Source organism: Fusarium subglutinans, assembly GCF_013396075.1.
Source record: "Fusarium subglutinans strain NRRL 66333 chromosome Unknown NRRL66333_c0000317, whole genome shotgun sequence".
Lineage (NCBI taxonomy): Eukaryota > Fungi > Ascomycota > Sordariomycetes > Hypocreales > Nectriaceae > Fusarium > Fusarium subglutinans.
In genome coordinates, this window is record NW_023502380.1 from 13,068 (window position 1) to 40,213 (window position 27,146).

At 48.5% G+C, this 27,146-nt stretch overlaps 10 protein-coding genes across 10 annotated transcripts; 5 read left to right on the top strand and 5 right to left on the bottom strand.

The window, feature by feature from the left end:
• Positions 1-5,742: 5,742 nt before the first annotated feature.
• FSUBG_13185 (DNA-directed RNA polymerase I and III subunit RPAC2) lies at positions 5,743-6,336 on the top strand (the record flags this gene model as incomplete). Its single annotated transcript, XM_036678050.1, has 4 exons — positions 5,743-5,892; positions 5,946-6,037; positions 6,085-6,161; positions 6,212-6,336. 4 exons carry the CDS (start codon positions 5,743-5,745, stop codon positions 6,334-6,336), a joined length of 444 nt encoding a protein of 147 aa, XP_036531340.1.
• A 114-nt stretch (positions 6,337-6,450) lies between these two features.
• Positions 6,451-7,126, bottom strand: FSUBG_13186 (NADH-ubiquinone oxidoreductase kDa subunit; the record flags this gene model as incomplete). Its single annotated transcript, XM_036678051.1, has 5 exons — positions 6,451-6,462; positions 6,518-6,628; positions 6,699-6,845; positions 6,968-7,029; positions 7,084-7,126. The coding sequence occupies 5 exons, from the start codon at positions 7,124-7,126 to the stop codon at positions 6,451-6,453; spliced, it is 375 nt and encodes a 124-aa protein (XP_036531341.1).
• A 724-nt stretch (positions 7,127-7,850) lies between these two features.
• FSUBG_13187 (G10) lies at positions 7,851-8,352 on the top strand (the record flags this gene model as incomplete). Its single annotated transcript, XM_036678052.1, has 2 exons — positions 7,851-8,153; positions 8,209-8,352. 2 exons carry the CDS (start codon positions 7,851-7,853, stop codon positions 8,350-8,352), a joined length of 447 nt encoding a protein of 148 aa, XP_036531342.1.
• Positions 8,353-8,582: 230 nt separating this feature from the next.
• Positions 8,583-9,415, bottom strand: FSUBG_13188 (uncharacterized protein; the record flags this gene model as incomplete). Its single annotated transcript, XM_036678053.1, has 2 exons — positions 8,583-9,014; positions 9,080-9,415. The coding sequence occupies 2 exons, from the start codon at positions 9,413-9,415 to the stop codon at positions 8,583-8,585; spliced, it is 768 nt and encodes a 255-aa protein (XP_036531343.1).
• A 1,602-nt stretch (positions 9,416-11,017) lies between these two features.
• FSUBG_13189 (SMG7) lies at positions 11,018-14,238 on the top strand (the record flags this gene model as incomplete). Its single annotated transcript, XM_036678054.1, has 4 exons — positions 11,018-11,103; positions 11,394-11,507; positions 11,572-12,554; positions 12,605-14,238. The coding sequence occupies 4 exons, from the start codon at positions 11,018-11,020 to the stop codon at positions 14,236-14,238; spliced, it is 2,817 nt and encodes a 938-aa protein (XP_036531344.1).
• Positions 14,239-14,864: 626 nt separating this feature from the next.
• Positions 14,865-16,218, bottom strand: FSUBG_13190 (adenosine kinase; the record flags this gene model as incomplete). Its single annotated transcript, XM_036678056.1, has 4 exons — positions 14,865-14,901; positions 15,056-15,551; positions 15,607-16,065; positions 16,167-16,218. The coding sequence occupies 4 exons, from the start codon at positions 16,216-16,218 to the stop codon at positions 14,865-14,867; spliced, it is 1,044 nt and encodes a 347-aa protein (XP_036531345.1).
• Positions 16,219-17,150: 932 nt separating this feature from the next.
• On the bottom strand, positions 17,151-17,908 carry FSUBG_13191 (60S ribosomal protein L2; the record flags this gene model as incomplete). The annotated part of the gene is made up of 3 exons (XM_036678057.1): positions 17,151-17,276; positions 17,333-17,430; positions 17,488-17,908. The coding sequence occupies 3 exons, from the start codon at positions 17,906-17,908 to the stop codon at positions 17,151-17,153; spliced, it is 645 nt and encodes a 214-aa protein (XP_036531346.1).
• A 2,075-nt stretch (positions 17,909-19,983) lies between these two features.
• Positions 19,984-22,121, top strand: FSUBG_13192 (uncharacterized protein; the record flags this gene model as incomplete). Its single annotated transcript, XM_036678058.1, has 5 exons — positions 19,984-20,220; positions 20,351-20,520; positions 20,571-20,700; positions 20,755-21,126; positions 21,210-22,121. 5 exons carry the CDS (start codon positions 19,984-19,986, stop codon positions 22,119-22,121), a joined length of 1,821 nt encoding a protein of 606 aa, XP_036531347.1.
• Positions 22,122-23,040: 919 nt separating this feature from the next.
• On the bottom strand, positions 23,041-23,379 carry FSUBG_13193 (duf1770 domain protein; the record flags this gene model as incomplete). Its single annotated transcript, XM_036678059.1, has 1 exon — positions 23,041-23,379. One exon carries the CDS (start codon positions 23,377-23,379, stop codon positions 23,041-23,043), a length of 339 nt encoding a protein of 112 aa, XP_036531348.1.
• Positions 23,380-25,232: 1,853 nt separating this feature from the next.
• FSUBG_13194 (uncharacterized protein) lies at positions 25,233-26,426 on the top strand (the record flags this gene model as incomplete). The annotated part of the gene is made up of 5 exons (XM_036678060.1): positions 25,233-25,436; positions 25,633-25,906; positions 25,962-26,116; positions 26,197-26,305; positions 26,386-26,426. The coding sequence occupies 5 exons, from the start codon at positions 25,233-25,235 to the stop codon at positions 26,424-26,426; spliced, it is 783 nt and encodes a 260-aa protein (XP_036531349.1).
• Positions 26,427-27,146: the final 720 nt, after the last annotated feature.

A 27,146-nucleotide genomic window follows, 5' to 3' on the forward strand; every position in this document is an offset into this window, starting at 1 on the left:
ATAGTACAGGAGTGACAGCGAGCAATCACAGATAGTCGCAGTTCCGGTTGCACATCTCAATCAAAAGTCAGGCTCTCGAACGGAGTTGGAGGTCGTAGAAGGACGATGTTCAAGGAAGATGGTGCCAATATCTCTCGACAACAGCAAAGAAGGGAATAACAGCAGAGGTTCACCAGATCATCAATGAGGGGTCAGTTGGGAACCTGGCGATGTTTTATTTGGTGCCATGTATTTTATGGAGGGGATACGGAGAAAAGTGACACAAAGCACGACGCCTGGTTCGTATCTTGAAGCAATGGATCCAACCCAGCGAGACGAGCCAAGGGACAAGGATGCGATCGAAAAAATAAAAAATGACTGGGGTGCGCCTGGTTGGCAACAGTGTGTACATACATGCCTTGGGTCTATCCAGGGGTGTGAGACTATCCAGCACCAATCCAAAGCCTCTGAAAGGACCAACTAACACCAGCCTGTCTATGTACACATACATGCTAACAGAGAGCGGTGCAAAGGCCCCTATTTCAAAGCTTATCGGTTCGTAGAGAGCGGATCATACCAACCAACAGGACGAGAATAAGACAATGGTAGCTATCCGAGGCCTACATACCTACATAGAACTGGCAAATTGACAGGCTGACAAACGTCCTCAAGGAAACAGCACACGAGGCATGGCAACCAGGATCCGGGGTGGTCCTCACCTGAATCCTGCTGCTGGATGCACGCGACCCAAGTCGGCCACTCGTCGTTGACCTCGTTGACATAAATTTTGCTCCCACCGTTGCTGGCGGTTTGATATTGATAATACTCCTGGCAAACCCTTCGACGTGGCCCCAGTTGCTGCTGCTTGGGTCGCAGATCCTTGTTCGAATTATCGGCCATGAACCTCATATGCGCACGAGTTGTGTGTAATTATTGTTATATTGGCCGTGATGTGCTGCTGCGATTTTCCGTTCAACCAGCATGTGATGCCCTTTGCCTCCAACGTACCGGGCATGGAGTATCTGGCTCCATCACGCATCGTTCCTTGCTTCACTCATTGATCCCAAATTCGTTTGACTGACGACTGACTAATACTCTATTCAAACGCTCTCTCTCTCTCTCTCTCTCTCTCTCTCTCTCTCTTTTAGGGGGGACCCTATAGAGCTTCGCCTGAACACTGGCTGTTGAATATCCAATTTGACCTGACCGCTCCTCAGCCTTGATATGCCTCTTGTGTCGATCTCGGACACTCAGATAAGCAGTTAGCTATTGAGAAGCAGTGTGTTGGGTTCATGACGCAGGTCTCAGATCACTACTGAGGACAAATTCGTTGATTGGTTGTGGGCCGTACCACCATCTGTCATACCATGTTTCCGGTGGCAGCTTCAGGGTCTTACTGAAACGGGGGAGTGGTGTGGATGGACCTCCAGCGATGTCTAGAATCTGAAAACCATTCCATCTCATTCCTGTAACAGCCAGTATCAGCACCTTTTTCAGAAGGCTCTATTGATGCTCGCCGCTAGTGAACCCCATGGCGCTGGTACGCTAGCGGTCTCAAGGCCGCTGGTTGGTGGTTCGGGATGGGCCAGAGCCGGTCATCTGAAGAACGATGCAACTTGTTTCGTCAGCGGTCCACGAGGAAGTCACTGCAGTTTTAATGTCCATGGAAAGATGGAAAGAAAGACTGACAGACTATGTACCTATCAAAAAGCAACCAATGATAGCTTGCCCTTTTGCCTGTCATCAGCAAACCGAGACCAATAAAGGAGTATGACAAAGGGGGAGGGTCCATTGGACAATTCGATGTTGTTGCTGATGAGTGGTTTTGACGATTGCTGTTTACAGGCAGGCGATAACCAGGTGAGAATACCTGTTACCTATAAGGCACCTACCTTACCTAGTACCATCGCAGCTACCTTATGAAATCTCATCCTCCGGGCTGAAGGGAGGTTTTTACTGGATGTATACCTACTAACCCGTACCTTAAAAGGTAGGTACATTTACCTTTCGACAAGGTCAACATAACCTCACCTACCTACCCACGAAGTCAAAAATGCCATGCATGTACCGTAGGCAGGTGAGATCGGGGGCCTTCCTCCTCAATGGGGCTCGGGTGCATGGGTCGCCCTTGCCAGAGTTCGATTTATCCCATGGCCACCTACCTAGGAGAAGGCATTCCGAGGCAGAACCAACATTCTCATATCAAAGAAGTCTTGGAGTGCCATGACTGCCTCGTGGCCATTGACATTGACCCTGGCTCTTTACTGGGTACCTCACCAAAAACACCTGGTACCTCATTAATCTTCAGTGCATCCCCCAAAGGACCCACTTTCAATGATACGTCCTGTCGTCTCCCCACCATCTCAACTCGCGCACCCTCTCTCTCTCTCACTGAAACGTGCCCCTCTAGCCCCTCACTCGCCCCGGAACCCCCAAACATACGACGTACCTTAGTAGTTAGTAGGTACTTAGGGCCCTGACGATCCTTTGATGGATATGGTGCACCTGGATAATACAGCAAAACTCCATTCCAGCTGCTATGCTAGGAACCACAAGGGCGTCTGGACCAGTTGATGGGGAAATACCATCTCTCCGAGTATGTTTGCCTGTTGATATCAATGGGGCCATAGGGAGAGGTTTGGAAACAAAGGAGTATCCATTCGTCTTGATATGTTCTTACAATTGTTTCGGACCGTCGTTTATTACAGTTAAGCCCCCTCCCCTCCTTCAAGCCCCCGCTTACCGTGCACCATAAGGCAATAGTTTCGCTTTTATAAGTCAGAAAAACAAGAGGAAGTTTGCAAATGATGGGACTGATGAAAAGCTTAGAAAGTATCGTGATTACCTCCAACTGTCTCGGTGTGTACCAAATAGTCTTACTATTACAGCACCTTCTTTCGAAATATCATGATCTTCATTATTCACACTCCTAGTTGCGATTTTCCGAAATGATCTGCATACGTTATGTCCATCAATCATGTCTAAGAAAATAGTCACCAGTTACATACTAACAAAACTAACAATCCTTCCCTCCAGGACTGAGAAATTCGAATGGAACCCTTCGCCGTCAAAGAATCGTGACCGCAGAAGTCAATCTGGCTAGATCGATATCACAACTAGACTTGGGAGTATTTTTGAGAAAAGTTCAATTTCGTAGCACAACATCCAATATCGGGCCCCACCATATCACGTCGGGTGTAAATGTTCAAGAGTCTCACTTGCATCGACAGCGCTCCATTTCCGCCTTTATGACAACGATCCTTGTATATATATATTTTTGCCCCTGTCTCTGATCGGCCCTCTCGTCTTGATCCTGTCCAATGACTTGTAACGGAGTTATACATGCCCGTGGAAGAAGAGAGAAGCTCTTCACATCAGAGTTGGTTCATACTACTAACGTAATGGGACCTTGGGCTCAAGACTCCTGGGACTTGGACACCTACCTCGATACCTTAGGTAGTAGCCTAATGGAGAGTCCGATAGCAGGAAGAAGAAGAAAAAGGCCAGCGCCAATGACCCTTGCCAGAAGGGGAAAAATGCAAAAGGCGCCGCGCATCTCCCGCCGCCAACGCCTCAGGTGGCTTTTGGTTGTTTTAGCCAGGAAGTGAGGTACCTAGGTACTCCGTAGCCACGGAGGCTTTTTGGCCCATCCTCTCTAAGGTAAGTTAGGATGCTTTGTAAAGAAAGAACCTAACCTATTAATCAGTTCCCTCCCCTCCTACTTTCGCTTATGCCTCGCCTTCAGCATCCGTTTCTGTTTCCCAGGGCTGTAACTCTGTGCAATTGCAATTGCAACTCTCATTCAGCAGCGGCTGTGTTGGGACTGTGTTGTTGTTGTTGTTGTCGCCGTTCGTTCGTCGAACCTCATCTCACCTGAGACGTTGTCTCAGGTTAGCAGCTTTGTGGAGGGTTTCCTCCACCTGCGCTGACACCACACACCTCGCGCTACTGCAACGCGACGCCGCACGAATGCCCAATTCGTTCTGTAGCCACCTTCTTCTGGGCGCCGTCGTTTGCACATGTTTCGAATTGTCCATGGAATGCCCTTTGATTGGTTCATCCTTACTACCTTCAAACATGATCAGAGCTAATCCGTGTCAATACCTTATGTGGTTTAGCCATCATCTCGACTTATCCCTCCACTATACGGGGTACGTACTTGTCATCTTCTGCCATCCATGATCCGTTCACTGGGCTATCTTGCTTATGTCAGGCGGCGGCTGAGGGCTGGGCTGGGCTGTATGGTTCTCTCGTGAGGTTATTTCGACAACCAGGCGACGTCGTATCTGACATGGACCTTGGAGAATCACCAAGAGTTGCTATTTAAAATACTAATGTTTGCACTATATTACGAGTTGCCGGCGATACTGGGGTGTCGTTGAAGCTCGTCGAAACAAATTGCCGATACCATAAGGTTTTTACTTCGCGTGAGTTGGAACTATGCTCCGTATGCGTTGGGTATTACTTCTATGCGAGCACGGACGACGTCAACTTGAGTTCGCTTACCGATGTAACGCGGATGATGCTGTGGCTCTGTGAGTTACGGTGGAAAGGCTGTGCCTGCGCCCTTGCATATATAAATGTATTGTAAGTCGCGTAACTTCATGCGCTCGCTCTAATAGTGTTGGTGAACGAGCATATGTAGTAGTCACATCAGCCCTTCATTCAGTGCGACCGATCTAATCGGGGTGGCCTATATTTAGCACGACTGTCTCTTGTTAATCTCTTTTCGGTCGCACTGCTCTGATGATATCTAGTACATGAGGCCTGTGTGTAGCATGGGATGTTATTTGGCTCGGACGGGACATTAGGAAAATATAGTTCGACGTGCACTTGACCACATAGACATTCATTTGCCGACAAACAACACCCCGCGGATATAACACAAGAGCCCCGTGCTCTTTACCAATAATTTCGCATTAAATACAATGACTTTATGGACAATACGCTACTGTAATGACAATGCAAATAGAGCTACGCAAGATGTAGGGTAGGCGGGTTATAACTTGATTTACCAGAAGCATCTTAACTAGGTACCTAGTTACTAACATATGCACTGCAGCCACGACAATAATAGTGTTTGGTGATGTGTTGTTAGATTAACAATATATAGGCAAGAATGGACATTGTCCAGTAATTACTTAAATAGCTCGCCATGTTAAGATTTGGTGGACGATGAAACCCGTAGCCATGACATCTAGACTACAGCCCGAGCAGAGCATAAATCGAGTAGAGTACGTATTCGAAACGGAAATTGCATTTTGTACGCTAGTATGTAATTAGCTCCAAGGAAGTACTAACGAATCTTTGACCTTGGTGGTTTATAGAGCTAGCTAGGAAAAGAAAGGTTGTGCCAGATCGAATACAGATCAGCAGCGGCTCAACTGTTATGACTTGACATCTCATGAATTATGAATCAGGTACTATATAAATATGCTTAGCCTCCACGCTATATGCACACACTCTGCATGACACTCATGTTCGTGTTGAGATAGGTAGAACACGACGAATAACTACTGAGGCAGAACAAACTTATAGTAAGCCAATCAGGAGACAAGACATTTTTTCTGCTTCGAGATGCCCCACGTTGCGCCACATCTCAGCCTCACCAAAAATTTCCAAGAAACAATTCTCAGTAAAGGAGACAGCTTGATATCTCTTTTAGTCACAGCAGATCCATACTTTCAGACGTAAACCCAAAAAGAATCAGAGTCGGGGAAGGGCTTCCCAGCGTTTACAACTTGACTTTTCTCAAGAGACAAAATGCCCGCCCGAACGAAGAAGGAAGAGCAGCCACAGGCTGAGGATACCAACATGGAGGACGCCCCAGCCTCTGCGCAGCCTGAGGTGAACAATGAGGATGCCGAGGAAGAGGAGGAAGAGGAGGAGATTGAGCCCCAGAGAGTCCGAATTGTAAGCACAAAAGCAGTGGCGACACAACCTGATATCAACTGACACATGGCTAGCTTCCTGGCTCAACAGACACTGCTGCTTCCTTTGAGTTCATTGATGAAGGCCATACGCTCGGAAACGCGCTGAGATATATCATCATGAAAAAGTTTGTATTTCCTAGCATGTCCTATGAAGCCAACTAACACATGGCAGCCCCGATGTTGAGTTCTGTGCTTACTCTATCCCCCATCCCTCAGAGCCCAAGATGAACATCCGCATTCAGACCTACAGTACGTATACGCAAGACCTCACGGGTTTGTACTTATTAACAAGTATCAAGGTGGAACCGCAGTTGACGCTCTCAAGAAGGGGTTGGCCGACATTCAAGAAGTATGTGACGTAGTCGCCGATGAGTTCTGGACCAAGAGGGAGGCCTACAACGCAGAGCAGGGGATTGACCGATGAGCCCGAAATTATGTGCTCAGGACTTAAAAGTGTTTGTATTCACATGGATCATGATGGAAATAGAGGCGTTTTGAGGAATCCTTTTCAATAAGATATATACACAAGCCCTTGTTGCTAGTTGCGACCCTGTGCATCCTGTTAGCCACATCCTCAGCAGAGAGCCAAGTAATTCGATGCTCACCTCGAGGAAGCCAGTCATAAAGCTGGATGGTAGTCGCTTGTCACCTCGGAAGTTCTCCTCCTTGAAGTAGGCCATGATGTGATTGGTCTGCTTCCAAAAGTTCATTGTCTCCTGTGTCCATGAGGTCAGCATAAAACCCCCCGCTACACCAATTCATTCCAGCTGGGGAGTTCGAGCGCACCTGGTACTCGGCGTGGGACTTGAAGAGAAGAACGTCCACAACAGAGAGCTTGTTTACAAATCGCTGTCGTTCGAATTCTTGCCGCATGCGGGTTCGGATGGCGGAGACCGGCATGGGCATGTTATACATGGTTTGGACTTCGGGGGCCTATATCTGGTTGATCAGCAGCTGGTCGGTCGCAAATCCACTGGACAAGCTTCGTCGAAAGCCATGTGGAGACTAGGAATATCGTGATCCCAGAGAATGCGTCGTGGGTTTAGCAAACATACAGCTCGAATCCATTCTCGGTAGGAGGATAGAACTCGTCGCTTGGCATCAGACCAATTGGCCGCTGTTCAGGGCATCAGTAATGTTCGTAAAAGCAGTTTAATACACCGAGACTCACACTGTGCCGTCTTCTTAGCAAACTGGGTCGGCGTAATGGCCATGGTGGGCAATCAATGCTCTCTTAACGTCGGAAACCAATCTGCTCTGACGTTTCCCAGATTCCCGAAGCCGACGGGAGATGCACGAAAGCACCGCGGTCATACAGTCACGTGAAAAACGCCACAATCAATGCACCGCCACGAAACCTATCTTCCACTCATAGGCCTGCCTTTCGTCAGCGGCCAGCGGAATCAAAGCATCAGGAAAATCTAAGGACATATAATGACCTCACATGGGCCTATTTCGCATCGATGTTTTTGTTGATAAGCGCTTATTGGGGAGAGAACCAACAAAAACCATTAAAGCTGTATTCATTGCCTACGTACCCTGTACCTACCTTACTTTAGTACCTAGGTATTTTGTCTGATACCTAAACTCTTTAACAGCGAAGTACCTTACCTTATGACTGACGGCTGGAAAAAGATTCGCCCAGTAAGACATATGGATTTCAGTCCCCAAGTACATACCTACCTAGGTACTTACCTAGTCCTCATCTACCTTAAGGTGCCTACTACCTATAGTAGTAGGTACTAGGTACTAAGGTAAGTACCTACTAGGTACTAGGTACTTAGTCAGGCCTCCACTAGATTTTTACTTATCAAGCAGTCACTGGAGGCTAAGTCAGTTTTAGTAGCTAGCAACTTTGTAACGTCATTTCTCGTTGCGACAGGAACACATCCTCAGAAAAAATAATAACAAATTCAACAAGCCAACGTACAACTAAAGATGCCCGCTATTCGACACTCATCTAAACGAAAACCGCCGCCTGATGGCTTTGAGGATATTGAGAATGACTTGCTCATATTTTCCAACAAGATGAAGGATGCCCAGAACAAGCCGCCGCCATCAGGTCCTAGGCACCAAGCGCAGTGGGAAATCTTCCAGATCTCGCATCAACGCAGCCGCTACGTATATGAGCTATACTACGAGAAGGAGGCTATCAGCAAGAAACTGTACGATTGGTTGCTGAAAAACGGCTACGCGGACGCGATGTTGATTGCGAAGTGGAAGAAGCAAGGTTATGAAAAGGTCAGTGTCCCAACCGCCATCTGTCTTGTGAGGCATACGTGCTGAACCTGCCTAGCTATGCTGTCTGCGCTGCATCCAGACAAAGGAGACAAATTTCAACAGCACATGCATCTGTCGTGTTCCACGGGCGGAGATTAAGGGTGACGAAGACATTGAGTGCGTCAGCTGCGGTTGCAGAGGCTGTGCATCAAGCGACTAGGCACGACAAGCGCGAATATGGAGGCGACGTAGATGGAGGAAACACCTGCAAGTTAAAAGGAAGAGACGGCGTTGGGCGTATTAATAATTCATCAACACGCATCGATAACGATTCGAGGCAAAAACGATATATATCGACGCGATGAGGTAGAAAATCCTTTTATTGGCCGCATCATGTCTTTACTAAAAGTGTGCTGATACTCCTATCCAGTCTGAAACATCGTCTTTGCTTCATCTTTTGGAAAAGCCAGCTCTTCCACGTCCAAACCGGACACTCGGTGGGACAAAGGATAGTGACGACATGGCACCTGTAAGATCTGCCATCTCTGTGTCGGCTGGCTTGTGCTTTTCCTGCTTGTTTTCTACGTTATTCACCGCTGGTGACTTTGGTGACTCTTTTGATTTGTCCTCCGGCTGTGAAGAGACATTATCGCCCTCCATGAGACTGGCGCGACGTCTAGAGTTCTTGATAGCTTGTGAGTTGGTCGATGATCGGCGGCGATGATGACTGCCATCATTTAGCAGGGACCGCCTACCGTCAATACCATCTCTGGTGACGGCGAAGAAGAAGTTCTTTGGATACATGTGCTTGTCGATGAGATGCATACGCCTCTTCTGGTGTGTCATGCACTTACGCTCACATCCCTCGACAAAGCACGAGTACTGGAGCGCAAGGGGTCAGTTGCAGACTCGTAGAGGTCGATGGAATGCCAGAGTATGGGACTTACGGTATGCTCGCCTTGTTCCCGCTTCACAATCACTAAAGGGTCGTGGTATTCTTCAATGTGGACGTTGAGCAGATGTTCGCTTGGGAAGTTCTTGTGGCATTCAAGACACCTGTTAGTATGGGACTTGTTGTAATGAACTTCGTATTCGTCGTAGGATCTAAAGGCCAGAGGCTCTCTGTGCGGAGGCAAGTTGCATCTCATGGCTATGGTATCCTCTTCGTCGTGGATGGCCGATTCAAGCTGGGTCACTTTTGACACTGGACGTAGGCACGGTTCCGGGGTTGTCTGTTCAAAATCGGAATCTATCTCTTCTTCGAGCTCTCGTGAGCGCTTCATCCTTTTGTTGTGAGCTTGATTGGAAAGGTAGAATTACTTGAGAGCAATGTCCAGAGGATGCAAAGCGGTGAATACAGGGTAGTGAGTCTTTAGGAGCGGTTATAGATTGTCGAGACGAACTGGCAAAGTGCCTATAGTCTCGCTAGGCGTAGGGCAGTAGGACAAGTTAACGTGTCAGGTAGGTATCTAGGTAAACATGGACGGTTTTTATGTGATGGAACTGCCAGACGTTGTGATATTTCCAAAATATCCTATATTGGAGGTAAGTAGTAGCTCATCCAGTGATATATGGTGGGGTCTACCCTGTCAGGCGCTAAACCAGTTGATGAACTGGCTGGTGATGAGGGGCAGCTTTTGTAGTACGGAGTGACTAGGTACCTAGGCGCTGACAATCCACTTAGGAGTCGGTACTGGGAGCACGGGCCTTTTTTGAGTTTGTATCTAGGTAGGTAAGTACCTACCTAGGTTGGTACCTAGGTAGGTAGTAAAATATGTTGAATCATCATGAACACAGGCAAACAGGGTAGACTGGCTACTGGGTGCCTACCTACTATATGAAATAGACAAGGCCAACATGTTGCCTTATGTTAGTACCTAGAAAGTAATTTTGTTATATATTGATGTCACATAATCCAGGTCTTTAACAATAATATCTGGAGATCTGATATTGATATTAATATGCAAGTGCCTACACAGTAGACTCGTGAAGATACTTCGAGCTAGGTACTAAGTTAAGATATTGATTGGAACAACCTGCAGAACGCACTCTTGTGTCTGATAACTATGTGCTTACCGTTCGAGCTTGAGGTAAGAATGTCTTCATACTACTAACCAAGTGACTACCTAGTACCTAGGTACCTTACCTAAAGGTACTATAAGTAGCCTAGGTGAGTCGTAGGCACTCGTCGCAAGGCAATCATGGATCTAATTCGAAGTGAACCCATAGGGCAGTGAGACTCAGCACCACTACTAACTACCTAGGTGGTATTGGGCTTAAAATCTTGTGCCTTGGAACGACCGCCGCTGAGCGTGACCTGGCCTGACTGAACCTTACCCTGAGGGGCTCCCGTCAGTTCATTCAATCTTTCATCACTCTGAGGTGTCACAGTGAAACTTTTCTCCCTTCTCTTTCAACTCACGTTCAACAAAGTTCCGCTTGGCTCTACAGCGCAATTAACAATAGACCTGCGGTATAACTCGGGGTCGATTATTATTGCGCGTGTTTACTTTGCCTTTTTTTAATTTACTTTGCCGTATACTTTACTCTACCCTTCTTAACCCGCCCCTCCCTCCATCTCTTCACCAATGTGTGTCTTCTCGGCCAACGATTCCATTTTCGCGAACCGAGTCTGGTGTCAGTGCCAGTGCCAAACCTCAATCTCAACCCGACGACCCGATCTGCGAATGAGTTATGGACCGAAAGTCTTTCCATGATCCCATACCAGAGAAAGCATGAACGAAACGATTGTCAGTTCGATACCGACGCTCTAGAATTGTGCCGCGACACCTTTCGTCCTGCCCTTTACCCCTGCGCATCCGTGTCCGCCTGCGTCAACCTCGAGTCCACATAGTTTGCGTCCCGATTATACCGACTTTGCGATCATGGAACCCGAGACTGCGACGCCGAGCGTCCAGGCTGCAAAGCCGGAGCATGCGGATCTTTCTGGCAAGGCCAGACAAACGTGGCGGTAAGTTGAATATCCTCACTCACGATAAGATATGTGTGAAAGAGCCATGCATTCATTGATTTGCCTCGTGTGATCATACACCGCCAAAAAAAGAAAAAAGAAAAAGGAAAAAGGAAAAAGGAAAAAGGAAAAAGGAAAAAGGAAAAAGGAAAAAGGCAAAAGGCAAAAGGCAAAAGGCAAAATAAAAACCAAAAACAACCAACACACCATGATTTGATCGGCTTGCGCAAACACCACATACTGATTTCTTGCTCATATCCAGTAAACACTCAGGAGCTAACATCTTCTAGCTCGGCAGTCAAACTGCGAAGGCAACTGACAAAACACATGGAAAAGCTTCCAAAAGATAACAACTCTGGTGTTGACATCTCCCAGTTCGAGGCGATGGATATGGTTCTGGATAAGTGAGGAAGATCGCATGCGGCTTGCTACGCTCATGAAGCTAATTCATATAACCCCACAAAATAGATTCCGCCTTGCCTGTGTGCAGACCATCTATCTCGACTTCGAGTATGCTGTCGCCGAGCATACCGACCAAACTATGTGGTTGGTGCATACTAGTATCAACAACGAATATCGAAAAGCCCTGGTTCGCCTCCGACACCTGGCGCAAAATTCGGACAAGCAAAAGACCGACAAGACGGCCAACGAAAAGCGCGTTGGCGACAAGGACAAGAACAAGGGAGAGAAACAAACAACCCCAAAGCAGAAGGGTGACAAGCGCAATGTAGAGCGACGGAAGTTTGGGGACAAGTATCTGGGCTTTCTACATGTTGCTCAGGAGTTCTACAAGGGTTATGTCCAGCGCCTCTCTGCACGATACGACATCCCCGAATTGCAGCGCATTGCTCAAGGCGTCGAGGTGGACGGATCCCCCAGTAGCGATGTCGTCAGTCCCGTACCCGATCCGATCTATCCGCTGGTCATCAATTCATGCCACTTCACTCTCATCTGTCTCGGCGACCTGGCACGTTATCAGGTCCAGTCAGGCCTGAAAAAGTCGAGCTATAAGGTTGCACTGGCCTATTACAGTCTTGCTCACGATTTGAAACCCGATTCCGGCTTCCCGTTCCACCAGATGGGCATGATAAGCCTTGAAGAAGGCAAAGATTTAGATATCCTTTACTACTTTTACCGGAGCATCGCAACGGCTGATCCTCATCCCAACGTGAAGCAGAATCTCGAGTCCAAGTTCAAGAGCTACTTTCAGCCCGATAAGAACCCGCCTAAGAAGCAAGCACGTGGACCAAGCGATGCATTCGTCACCTGGTTTACCAAACTTCATGCTTCCTACTATAGAGATGAGACCATGGCAGGCAGCGGGGAACTTGAAAGGGAAGTCCTCCATCGGCTTGATATGGCTTCCAAGAACCCTGACTATTTCGAGGTTCTGTTCAGGATGTCCCTGATCAACATGTCGAGCTACTTCATCGCCACTCAGAAATATACCGGTAGGTCCGCTAGCCATAAAATGCTTAGTGTTATTTCTAATATATAACAGAGGCTCAAACACAGGCAGCTTCACGTTTTTGTCATCATACTTTGCGCATCAACGCTCAATTCATTTTTGCGTTTTGCTCGGCGCTGACCTCTGAGCTCACCAATATTGTCTGCCGCGAGAACCCTGCTTCCGAGGACCCGGCAACAGCCAAATCATCCCCTGTGATCGAGGCGCTTCTGCCTCTGCTTCGTATTTACGGTATGTGGCTGGCTGCACGTCGCCAAGAAATATTTGCGGCTGGAAAAGCTCTCGGCACCGTACTGCCAGATATGATGAAGGCTATTTCAAAGGTCCTCTCATTACTGTGCAACGAGACATATACCCAGGAAAATCTAGCCTCGTGCCCATACCTTCTCGCGGAGGATGTCCAGACCCAAGGCCTGCTTCCCCTTGCCCCGGACCAGGTTCCGCAAGCTTGCCGATCTTACTTTTCTGAGAGTGGTGGCTTGAAGCCAAGACTGCTATCCCCAGAGAGACGACTCAGCACTTTCCAGGAGACACTGGCAAGAATATTAGACATACTGCGATGTGCTTACTTCCTCGCCGAGGACGACTTGTGCCCTCTCGCCGCCCATGTCTCTGAGAAAGGCCTTGCTTTTGAGTACAAGGAAAAGCCCACCGCGAACGAAGATACTTCCCAGCCGATATCTATTGTGAGTTCTCCTGCACGGGATACACAGAGCAACATCAGGACCGCCAGTCGACATCGCACCATTTCGGACACCACGCAAACAGGGAATCGACTTGCGTCAAAGGTGGACGCGAGGAGGGCTTTTGTTGCATCTATCGAGACACAGCCTCCCCATGAGCAGTCCGTACCTGACGATGCTGATAACACTGTTATCAACATGCTTGCTCCTTTCCTAAGGCCTCCTACCCCTGAACAGGCACAATCTGGTCTCCGCTCCACTGATGAGACCTCATATGGAATGCATAGCACAACTGCGAACGAGGTCTTTGGAATGCTTCAGGCTGACGCCAGCCCTACCACAGGCTCCATGCCCTCTGGCACGTTTGAACCTCTTCCCTGGGACTGGGTGTACACCCCGACACCCCATAAGGGTAACGATACCTCGGTCTCATATAAGGATGCTTTCGAAGCCCCCATTAGTCCCAAACTTTCTATAAGGAAAACCTCACGAACTGTCAGCACATTTGACGACCCTTTCACCGTCTCCACGCCTCAACTACCAACCATGCCGACTCCCCGAGCTGGCAGTGGCATGATGGCCAGCCCTCGTGTTAGCTCAGCTGCCGAAGAGGCCCATCGCAGCAACTTGCTTCAAACTTTCGGTAGCTCCGCCCCTCGTACTTCAGTGTCCAGCCAATGGGGCAACGAGCACAACCGCACGTCCATCGAGGCAGCACCTCAATCCTATGGTCACCATGGCTACGCTACGTCTTCCTCTTTGTCTGCGTTCTCACACCCAAGCAGTTTGTATCAAGGCACACCTGCTAATGGGGCTACTTTCGGCATGCCAACTGGAGTTGGCTATATGGACACGGGCCGCTACGATCGCAATCACATTCAGGATCCTGCACCATCCTCGTCGGGCCGACGTTTTCAGATGGATGAAACGACATCCAGCTATGATGCTGCCATTTTGCAGGCTGCCTTTTATGGCAATAAGTAAAAGCATAGTTTATTCTTGTGTCTTTCAGTACACGGCCGTGGAAGTCGGGGTATTCCAATCTGCCCAGTTTTTCGTCGACTCTTGCGCCTTCAAAAACGTCTTGGCCCTGGTCTAGACCACTCGGGGCGGAGCATGATTGATTGCATAGCCGATGATTCGCTATAAAGCACCTGCACATGTCCTAGCATGGAGTACTGGTCTTTTGGAGCCGGCCAGCTTTCAAAGATATTGACCGCATAATGAAACAGTTCAACAGGTGCAGTACGCTGGCCTATCTCAGCTACTCAATGTCTTTGGACCTCGTACGATAGCTGATGATTTTGCTCGCCAACCGGGCCAATCTTAAGTCAGTATTCACCCAGTCTGACGGTATATTCGTCGGTGCAAGATCTTGGGTTTCAAAGCCAGAAGTCATTCATTTTATATTCACTCAGATAATATGCCTGCTAAATACTCGATATCGTGGAGGATACCATGCCGCTCAATGCGTTCGGGAGCCCTCAGTTTGGGGTATATTCTCCCTTTGGATGTAAACGCCGTTGTTGAAACCGTTTCCCTTTACCCCAGCAACGCCGAACCACATTCAATGATCCAAGTAGAATGTGCAATATGAGTTGTTAATAGATTTAAGCAGCCTGGTAGGATTGCTTGGGGAAGGGGTATCTGCACGAGAGTTAGTTGGGGTTTGTTATCATGTTACTGGGATTGGTGCCCTGGCCAAGGAGCTATGTTGTTGATAGGAAAGATAGGTAGAGGAATGAAGCAGTAAATTTTGGGAACACAACTTGTCAAGAATGGTGCATTTGGGTGAACTTACGAAGGTCCAAGCTCCTGGATGCTCAAACGAGCAAGCCACTGGCCCATGTCAATGCTGGTTTCGAGGGGCTTGTTCTGGAGGATACCAGCGAGGAGACCACCGGCAAAGGCATCACCAGCACCGTTGGTGTCGTTAATCTTCTCCTTCTCGATGGCGTGAACGGGGAACTCCTTAATGTCGTTCTCACCCTGGATAGCAACCAGGGTAGGGTCGGTACCCTGAGTGACAATGGCAATTCGCTTTCTCTTGGCGTTCTCCTTGGGAAGGTTGGCGAGGTGCTTGACGACATCCTTGGGCTCCTTGCTAGGGAGGTCGTGGGACTCGGCGTAGGCGGCGGCCTCGGTCTCGTTGCCGATGATGTAGTCCCAGTAAGGGGCGCTGGCGTCGACAACCTCCTTGAAGAATTGAGGGATGAAAGGAGCAGACAGGGACAGAACAAAAGGCTTGTTGTGCTCAGCAGCCTGCTTGGCGAGCTCCATAATGGCAGGAGGACAGACTGACATGGGTTAGCATTATCATAGTGTTTGGGGGGGTTGTAACCAGGCTCGTACCGGTGAAGTGGAAACCACCGACGTAGTAGACCTCAGCGTTCTCAACGAGCTTCCAGATTTCAGGCTTCTTCAAGTGATCGAGGTCGTAGTGGTTAGCAGCGCCAAGATCCGTGCACAAGCTTCGGTTGTGGCCGGTAATGATAGCACCACATCGGCCAGTCTTCTCCTTAGGGTCGACACGGTATTCAACACGGAGACCAGCGGCCTTGACAGCATCGTGAAGGATAGCAGCATACTTGTCATCACCGGCGCCACCGAGGTAGACGACGCTGTTAGGAGGGAGGATGTACTGAGCACCTCGAGCACTGTTTTGTGCAGCGCCTCCAGCAATCAGCTTGGCATCGTAGTTGTTTAGGAGGTCTTCGTAGAGAGGGATATGCTTCTCCTCTGCAAGGATGGCGTCGTTAGGCTTAAGACCGTACTTGTCAAGAAGGGCCTGGTCACCCTTGGCCTGGATGTCTGCATTGAACAAAAAGTGCCTGTCAGCAAATGTTCGATTGCATTGAAGGGGCACTAAGAGCTATTTCTCCTGCAAATGGTGTAATTGGAGAGTAACTCACCGAGGAGAGGGTTCTCGAGACAGAGAAGGGAGTACTCCTTAACGGTAGACATGGCGCTTGACTGTCTTGTTTGGGAAGAGAAACGATGTGATACAGATGAGTATAAAAGTGTAGATGAAGCTTCAGAGGGGAAGAGTTTGAGGTGAATGGAGGGGTCAACCGTCCTGGTCTTAGTGGGGTAAAAACGTGGGGCGTGGTCTTTCGGCAACCGAAAAGGAGCGAAGCTGGAGAAGTTGCGAGTACACGTGCAGCGGCAGAGGGAAGGAATTTCAAGTCGGAGAGTCGAAGCAGATGGTTTCGCCAACATTTCTTATGTTTGTTGCTTGCCTAAGTACCTTAGTTAGTTGCCCGAATCGTAGCTTCGAGGCCGGAAGGTTTAAATGACTAGGCAATTTGTATGTATGATCAAAGCTACAATGTAAGTAGGTTTATGATCGACGGACGGCCAAGGCTCTCTCCTTAATATAGGTAAATAAATGAATTCCACCAGCCATCATACGATCTAGATCTGGTTACCTCATCACAATCCGCACCATGATCCGGTGACCTCGCCAATACCTTGTTTATTACCAAGAGAGCCAGACGCGATAACCAGCAATTAACCACCATTATTCGGAATTCCTCATGTGAAGGCTACAAAGCATACCGATGAGCGATGTAATTGATGACAAGAAGCTGAACATACAGTAGTACATCACTTGCATATTAAAAAAGCGTGGTGTGCATGATTGGACACAATCGCTGAATGGACATTATTTTAACCAAGCATGCTTCTTCTTCATGGAAGCCTTTTTTCGGTATTCGTGGTATCTCACTTCTTCGCTCACATCTTTCACAGAGAAACGGCCTTCAGATTCATTTTGCGCCAAATGCCATAGTACTTGCCCTCGGAGCTACCAGCCATCTGCTCTCGGCAGTACCTTCAATAGATGCAAGCAAGCCAGTAAACACCATCCCAATGAGACCATGAACCCAGTCACCACTTTACTCCTTTGTCTTCTGGGTACCACGGAGGAGACCCGTCCTTCTGGCGGCAATAAGACCGGCCTTTTGACCCTGGGCGGCGTATCGGGAGATGGTAGAAGCCTTACCAATATGTTGATGGTTACCCTGTATCCATTGTCAGCTTTTCTGTTTCCATCACAATAGATTCCGAGAATACGTACACCACCGTGAGGATGGTCGACGGGGTTCATGGCAACACCACGAGTCTTGGGCCAGCTGTTGCGCTTGACGGCGAACTTGTGCTTGGCACGAGAAGCCTCTGCGAGACATGTCAGTAATCCGATGCCTCATTTCATTATCCGCCGAGAAAACATACTGAGGAGAGGCTTGTCGGTTCGGCCACCGCCAGCGACGATACCAATCATTCCTCGAGAGCCGGAGTGGACGACCTTCTTGGCACCGGAGGGAAGCTTGATGCGGGTCTTGCCCTCATCAGGGTTGTGGCCGACAATGGTGATGTAGTTGCCGGAAGTACGGCCGAGAGTGCCACGGTCGCCAATCTTCTCTTCGACGTTGGAGACAACGGTACCCTCGGGCATCTCACCGAGGGGAAGGACGTTACCAACGGTGAGAGCAGCCTTCTTTCCGGCGTAGATGAACTGGCCAGTGTACATGCCCTCGTTGGCGATGAAGGTCTCGGTGACCTGCTTGAATCGGTAGGGATGGCGGAAGACGACCTTTGCGAGAGGGGCACCACGACCTGCACAGACAATCATTGTTAGTTGTCGTTCCTCCATCATTGCATTTGTACACAATTGTGCAATTTCCGTCAAAAAGAATTCTCGGGGAGCTCATCGTTCGGGGAACTTGCCAGCATCGTGGACGATCTCGCGGACTACACCTCGAAGGTAGCCATGGCGCTCGGCATAGTCGAGGTTGCGGAACTTGGCAGGAGCCTTGTTCAGGCGTGTGTTGGCCGCTAATATGCGTCAGTATCTTGATGTTTTTCGATATCGTGGAGAAGGCTCGTTCGGTACTGACTGAAGATGGATCCACGACCCTTACGCTGGTTGCGAATAACTCTACCCATGGCGGCTCTTCTTCACGGTGTGAAAAGGAAAGGGTAGTCTGTGAAGCTGCGGGTTAGTATGGAAGATCGTGGGCGAGGAAGAAAGGAAGGGGAGGGGATATTTACCTGGCGATGGCCGCTTGGTGTGTTGTTGGAAACACTCGCGCTACTAATTTTGTGCGTCGTTCTTTCTCAGTTGACGGTGGACCCAATCACGTGATAGGGCTCGCTCTTTCCAAATTTCAGTTCCAATCTGAATGTGGAGTCTTCCCTGTTTGATACCCCTCGGGGGGCAAGAAAACTCCGACCTGAATATAAGGTATCAAAAATAAACTCAGCAAAACGCTTCCTAAATTTATACTATATTAATACTAAACTTATCCTAAATTACCTAAGTCTTCTTGTCATTTAGGATCAAGGTCTGAGTTTTCTTTCGTCCCCTAGATACCTCAGTACGTACTACCTAGTCGGTAGAACCTAAGGTACGGGCAGGCATACCTCAGCCCCATAAATTATTCAGTGTCTGTCATTGGATGTTAGCGCGACGCGTGCTTAACCAATCGACCTTTCGCCTCTCGACATCGCTCAAACTGAGCTGAGGTCATCACCAGCGATCATCACCACGACAGCGCAATCATGACCTGGTATATGCTTGATTCTCAGCAGTATCTCGTCTGCTCAAAGGTGCTAGATTACGCAACGCCGCTTTCACCATATATGCTTTTTCGTCGGTATCGTCAATGCCGTTCTGAATAGCCTGTTATCAATCTTTCGTTTCCTGCCGTTTGCGTATATCACGCGTGGGCTTTTATGTTGCGTTGCGGGATGCTAAGCGGGGCGATATATTTTGATGTTGAGGTGCTTGAAGTCGACCAAGCGGTTGATCCTTGGTGAGCGACAAGGGGAGGACGGGGCGTTCAAAGTGGAATATCCCTAAGTGGATGCACTCTGTGTTACGTCTTTGGACATCGCGACGACTTCTGCGATATGTTTCTAGCGGGACATGCTCATTCTTGGCCTATTCTGACGGACAGCCCTTCATCTCTGAGACAGACCTTGAGTGTGGCGGGAAACTGGGCTATCTAATGCTGCATGGCGGTGAGAGTAGATGCCGATTCTCGATATTCGGGCTTCTCGCTCACGACTATGCGACTGATCCTTGAAATATGACTCCGGCGACCCATGCCAGAAAAGTTTTTGGCAATGCGGCAACTGGCACTGCTCGAGGAGAAAGAACATCGGGGGTTGATTGGGTGCCCAAGTCCGGCCAGGGTGCTTATTTGAAGATCATACGGCCAAACTTGTTCAAGATGACGAAGAATTGAAGACTCCAGTTCGTCTTGGCCCAACGCGAGAGTCAATCTACTTATGCGGAAACTAAACCGCAGAGAAAAGGGACGAGAGTTGTGTACTGATGGTATACTACCAAACACCATATTTGTTGGCATAATCTCATCATGACATTGGAACGGAGATCTTGGTGCAGTGCCCCAGAAGCTTCGTATGGGGAGAGTGCAAGAGGCGGTCACTGTCACGAGGGTGCAACAGCCTGGGTTGCAAAGAGCTCTCGGCTGGGGGAACAATAAAGGATGTTTTTTACATTGTTCCTATTGCGAGCTTGATTGTTTAGATAGTCAATTGATATTTGTCTAGCCTATCAGGACTCACCAACCTAACCTGCGGCTCTTTGACCAGGCTAGTGTGTGCTTGTTCTGTGTCAGAGCCCAAGTTACGTCGTTCCTCCTTCTCCCCACACTCATCTCCATCTCCATATCAACCTCACATCAACAAACCACACAAAAAATGTCGGCCGAAGACGACTCCTCCGACCTCTCTTCGCTCTCTTCTTTGTCACCTTTGCCTTCTGATATTGAGCTGGACGAACCAGCCCAAGAGCCAGTCGTCAAGCCCAAAAAGGGTATCCAGAAATACTTTTCCAAGGCTACAGACAAACCAGCCAAGGAAGCTTCGCCGCCACCCCGAAAACGCTCACCGTCGCCCCCTCATGAATATGTATTGGCAGATAATCCAGATATCGCAGTATGTGCTCTACTGCTGTGCACCGCTTCCTTCTCACATTTTTCTCTTTTGTCGTTCAGCGCGTGTCGCAGCTGTTGCGACGCGCTGCAGTCGCGCATTGGACTTGAAGAGTACAGGCTAACAGTTACAGTTCATTGTGATGTTCAGAAGCCGATTCAATGACGCATTTCCGAAATCGCTTGCCCATTTTGGCCCACAAGAACTCGAACGTGACATTGTCGAGCCCATTCCTGGCGATCGAGCAGAACATTTCCTTTGCGCGTTGCTGGGGTTACTATTGAATCGCAAGCAAGATGTCAAGTATGGCAGGACCCTATGTCGCAAGAAACAATGCGCTAATTGAGAATTAGGCCTGGCCATTACGGTCGCGCTTTGGAGGATGCTGTCAGTACTCACAAGAACCAATGGGCACCTGCTTGGGAGGACAAGAGCCCTTTGTCTGGCGGCGCGACGTTCGCCTCGATGAACCCTACGCAACGAGTGCGTGTTGGCAACCAACCCCCGAGACTGTCCCTGGTGCTAACACTGATAAAGCTTACACTCCTGCGATATCTAATTCTTTGGACTCTTTCGTCCTCCGACACCGTCAAAGGACTTATCAATCAATCATACAAGCAAAACCGCCACGAAGATGATACGAACCAGCCTAGATCGGTACAGCCTTGGGGATCAGACGGAGACAAGCGCCGCTATTTTCTAATTGAAGGACAAGACGACACTGCTTTCCGCATTTACAGAGAGAGCAACCCTGCTGGGACCAACAGGACATGGTGGAGCGTTGCAGGCACCATCGAAGAGCTCAAGACTCTAGCCGAGAAACTCCAGGTCAAGGATGGCGGACCAAAGGCTACAAAGCTAGCTCAGAAAATGTTCTCTGCGGTTCCCCGATTCGAAGCCGGCGAAGAGGTTAGTTATAGCGCCCTGGCTCTGGCACCAAGATTGGGTTCTGCCACAGCTCTCAAATTGACAACAGTACTGACACGTTATAGAAACGGAAGCGCCGAGATTACCGCCAGGCGCGCAAGGAACAGTTCAAGAGACCGGAGCCTGGGTTTTCTCTTTATGAGGGCCGAACTCGGGGCAAAAAGATGAAGTATACATACTCCGACGATGAAGACATCTTCACTACCGACTCGACAACTCGACGATCTACTCGCAACACTGGAACTCACACACCCGTAGAGACTGGCCCTGTCACTACTGCTAGCGGCCGGCAGATCAAGGCACCAACACGGCTGAACCCCACAACTGGAAGCAGTGCGCCAGGCAGTGTACAGGGCGATACGTCCGAAGTTGATATAGAGCAATCCGTTGGTCCAACGGGACGGCCTCGCCGATCGGCAGCAGTGAACCACGGTACAACCGGCTGGGCCGAGAACAATAAGGGGCCCCGGCACAACGCCTCTGATGATTCTGACGACGAGAGTGAGGCCGATTTCGGGGATGACGAGGAAGATGTTGATGAGCATGTGCCTGATGAATCAGAAGGCGAAGACGACTTTGACGAAGATGAAGCTATGATGGACGATGACCTGGAGGAGAAAAGCCGAAGTCTGGTGGTAAAGCTCTCAGTAACACCACCAAAGTTGCGGAACGTCTTGGGACCCAACTCGCAAGCCGGAAACAAACTACCAACGCCAAGCTCTGATAAGGGAGGCGAGGAGCATCGACTGGGAGAATCGCCTCTTGTTGAGATGCAAGAAGCCCTGGAAGCTATGCCCAGCAAGGAGGCACAGACTGCAGCCCAGCAATCTCCCAATCTAAACACAAACTTTGCTGAACGCAACAACGCAAGCCCAGCAGCACTACATGCGACGTCTCTGGCTTTTAGAGGGAGCCCAGAAAAGACGCATGCGCAACCAGTTCCCCGAGCTCTCGATGTTGGGGCAAATCACGAGTAGGGACTGGTCATTTGACACTGTACGTTTTTGTTGGAGTTGGGGAGCCAAGGGTTTATATGGCAAAAAGCCAGTGACGCAAAAGGTTATCGACATGGCGGAATGGAAATACGGTACTAGAAGAAGCAAGGTATTGATGGCATCGAACTTGCGTGCCCATAAATAGGGTTCTTTAGAAGATTTAAAGTGAAGTCCAACGGAAAACAGTATCTCGATCCAATGAGGGGATCCAGTGAGGGTTCGAGATGGGCAAGTATATCAGCATAGCGAGGCATATCAGTTATTATACCAATGTCAAGCTATATACGACCATGTTGCTATCCGATTCTTTCATGAAGGCAGATGTCACTGAGAGTGCTGCACTCAGCAACGTTGAAACAGGCGATGTGTGACATAGTTAATGGTCAAGGAACAGACTCTCAGAACCAGAAGTCGGTAGTTATGAAGGGGCTTTATCATCCCACCTACCGACTAAGAAGTCCATGTTCAGGGGTTTCGAAGTGGCAGAAGCCCGTACTGAGTGAAAGGCTTTGACAGGCGCTCCGGGCTTGCTTCTCAGACGTTACACAATGATTTGTCGTCATTTTTAACTAAGTATATCAAACATGACAATGGACATCAGCGCCCCGAGTATCGCGTGTAGTCTTTTCATCTCCCGATCTTGTCAACCTCTCTTAGGATAGGTAGGTATATTCCCTAGCATAACACGTTAGCTTGAATGAAACATGGAGATGTGTTCAATGACATACAATTGTTGACTCCCCACCACCAGCGCCTTACTCGCGCACCTAATGTGTTTCCGTGCAATCGAGCATTTCTGTTCCAGTGTTGCCAGCCACAGAGAAAGAGGTTGTACACTAAGCCTTGGGTTAAGGGCATCATGATCTGGCACCGTGTTAGCACTCAGAAGCCGTGATACTCTTCATATACATGCCTGATCCCTCGTTGTAATCAACGCTACCTTCCACCATGTATCCGCCTTGGAGATACTTCGAAGATAGCTCTGCTCGAAGCGTAGATCTGGCAGAGGAGGTAGGTGGGAATGTCTGGGCGCCGGTCGGAGAACGCTGTAGGGGATGTCCTCTTCATCCTCGTCGTCGTCGTCAATTCCATCATCGTGCTCGTGCTTGACGTGCTCTAGGGTCACAGGCTGTCTTCTGTCGGCTGCTGTGGACGGGTTGGTATCAAGAGCAGGATCTGGATGGCGTTCGATGCTTGCAGCTTGGATAGTGGCGGCAAGCTCTGTAGGAGCTGAATCCATCTTTGATGTACGTAATTCCAAGATGTCCCGAATTGCTGTCGCTGAACGGATAATAGAGACCTTGTCGATGAGTGTGGTGTTTAATCGCTAAAGGTATCCTAAGGTCAGTACATACACAGATAGTGGAGGAAAGGTTAGGTTGGTACCTAGGTACTGTAGGTTAGTAGGTAGTTACTAAGTGATTGGCGTCGCATGGATGGCCGAGCTTCGGAACGTTCCATTGCTGCTGGGTCGGTACAAGTTAGTAGGTACTCTAGGGGAGGAAAGAAAACCTAAAGCCTTAACTCTAAGCAATAAAAATATTTAGGTAGATTTAGCCTAAGTTTAGCGGATCTTTAATAAGTTTATTTTGGCACCCTAGATCAAGGTCTGGTATTTTCTTGCTCCCTGAGGGTACTGTAGCGTGTGGAGGTGGCGGGGAATGACTGAGATCCAATGACATTGACCGAATGAGAAGCTCAAGACGGATTGGATATCAGCCATTGATTACCTACCTTCTTTACCTAAAGTACTCACTAACTTACAGCTCCTGTTGATTGGGCTATAGCTACGGCTACAGCTCCAACCAAGAACGAACCAGTCGGCCTTGGACATACAGCCAGCCTACCTTATTTACCTTAGGTAGGTAGGGTCACATAGAAGCAAGCCAATTCAATTTCTGGAACAATCCCGTCTGCACGGACTTGAACTGATAAATCTGAAGTATCAATGACTCGTTAGGACTATTGGTCCCTCGGTGCAAGCCCGCTTCACAGGCTTATTATACATCTCTCTCAGTGCCCATGTTTATTTTATACAAGCTACCTTATCTACCTGCCTAAGTACTTGGGTAGGTAAGGTACCTAGGTAGTTTGATGATCTGAAGCTTGAACGCCCAAGGCGCATATAAGCGCAGCTCGGAACAGGTCAGGGACTCCCTGAACAGTGCGAGGCTTGGACGAGGCCTGCAAGGCCTGCGACGGATGTTGAACTCTTGACACCTGCCCAACAATTGAGTGGTAGGCAGAATTACTAGAAGGTCTAGTATGAGTGACGGGGAATCATGATGGATGAAACGTTGGTTGTTGGGGTTTATGCAATCACACGAGTTAAATTTGTTTGACAGTAGAAGAAACCCGAACCAATTGAAATTATAAAAGGAAAACGTGCTTCTCAAGGGATGATGCAGTGTGACATGTAGGTAGACTGTCAGCATAGACGTACTAACTATAGTCTATAACTTATGCGGGACATGGTGTAAAACAAGGATAGGTTAGTAGTGAAGGTTGGTTAAACGTGATGATCGGCATCATCAGGCCCATCATACCTAGCCTGTAATCAAATAACCCCTTCTTTACTGCCATTCAACCTGTGACGACATGAAGTCAATCCTGTTCATAACCTTAGCAATAGTGTTTTGCTCTCAAGATGAGCTTCTGCAATGGCGGGATCCGGTGTGACATTCCAGCCGAGCATGTGGTGGATGCTGATATGAATGGAATTGGTGTAAGCCCAATTACCTTGATTCGCATCCGTTCCTTTGCTCACATATTCTATCTAGGTTGTATTGTCCTTTGTCATCACAGCTACGGTCTCGGTCATTGTGGCCGTCATGGCTGTTCTCAAACGCGGCATACCCAAGCAACAGTATATGCGAGTTGATGAGAAGGTCCTCCATTGGATCGGGGTTAGGAAACCTGCGAATGAGTCCCCAGTAATCTTGGCTATCAGTCCCTTCTACTCGAATTGAGTGACCAGATGTTGGCTGTTGGGCTGTGCTATCTCATCGCCATGTATGCACAAGTCTGCAAAGTATCGCTCTATTCCTTTTATATCGGTGCCCAGCTAGGCTATTTATCATCCTCCGTTCACCTATGCACGCTGTTAGTGTTGAAGTCGTACTTCAGGAGACATCCAAAGCAAGCCCTCTTGCGTGGTGGCTTGATGATGTTGTTCCTAGGACTCCTCGTGGCAACCCTGATCCTGGAGTTCATTACACTATCCGAGCCGCGCGACAGGCTATTTCTGTGCGGCCTTCAATATCCAAGATTGCCTCGTCTAGAATCAATGGGTGTCAGGTGCTTCTCAATTGCTGTGATGTTGGTTTTTGTCTACTGGAACGCTTTACGTTCGATCAAACTGGACAACTCTCTGAGATACGAACTCGAGAACAAAACCTCCAAGAACACGATCCTACAATGGATATATTCGGGAGGTCAGAGAGAGGTGGACTTTCGGAAGTACTTAGAATATAAGGAAAAAGATAACCGGCAGCGGATTCGAAAGAAGGCGGCAACACTGGAGCAAAGTCCTGGGTTTTGGAAAACCTTCACCACGGTGACACCGCTTATTGTGGCCGAGATGGCTGCCTCCGTTCTGTTTGAGTTGCTGGTCGCCATCTTCTCCTTTTCAATTGCCCTGTACACACTGGTCATTGGTGTTTTCTATCAAGGTGCCGACGTCAAGCCACTATTGACCGCGAGCTTTGGGCAGATTATGCCTATGCTTCTTCTGATGGTTGTTGCTCTGACAGCAGTCGAGGTTGGCAGTGAGTCTGTCACACAGAACATGGATTTTGAGACATTTACTGAGATATCCCACAGCAATCAAGAACTTTCGAAGGATTGAGATCGAGGTCGAAATTAAAAAACATCCCGCCTTATTGCACAATACTACAAGGGGCGGCTTTGGACCAGAAAGAAACGGCGCGCTCTCGAGCCGCGTACACTCGTTCAACTTGCAGAACAGCATGATGGGCGTCACAGAGGATTTTTCACTGCAAAATCCCTCCCCAACCTATGAGACCTCATTCTTGCCTATTGCTGCTGCATCTCATAGTCAACCAGACCTCTCAGGCACTGCTGGCTTTGGCGCAAGAGTCGACTCGATGACCAGATGGATGACACCGAGGAGGAGGAGGACGATCGAATTAGAACAGGGGATACGGGTAAGTTGCTCCTGTTTTATCTCCCTCTTCATATTAGGGTGCCTCCATTCAAGTGTTGTAGACGAACTAACACGTACCAGTCTATACTTCCTGCTGCCGAGTCAACTTTGGATCTTCTTGATATCGCTCTTAGAAGCGCTAAAGGGATAACCTATGCTGCGATCTGCCTTGTTCTCTTCCTCTTGGCTGGGTATTTTGTTGCATGCTTTTTGTTCTATCAGTATGTGGTGCCAGCTACTACAGGAGTACTAATCCTAGGAGGCATATTTGACCTTCTTGGAGGCGTGCGAGGCGTCCACAGAATGAGAAGTCAAAGGCTTCAGAAGCAAACACACATATGATGCAGGCCATGCACCGTAATATGATGGCTTTTGTTTATTCATATTACCTGAGCTACTATTGAAGCCTGCTGTGACATCATATCCTCGTTAAATGGCCAAGGTTAGGTAGTCATGGAGCACACCGAATTACTCACTGGCGTCCGAGGCATGGTTACGTAGACTGGACTCCATGTCAGCAGTGAATATAAGATACCTAAGTGATATTAGAGACCCGCTCGGGTACCGATGGTTTTAAGCAAAGTACATCAAACTGAAGCGTCCCGACGGCAAACTACAAGTTACGTAGTGAAAGTGTAAAGTGCATTGCCCTAACCTACGCAGGAGGGGGTAGTTTTTAAACATAGGTCGCTAGTAGTTATTAAACAGATATTACAGTGTTTACAGCGCTAATATACTATTAAAGACCTATAAAATGCCTTTATTAAACTAATATAATATTATTTAATTAAACATTAACTATATTATATATAGTATACTATATAAATTTATACTATAAATTA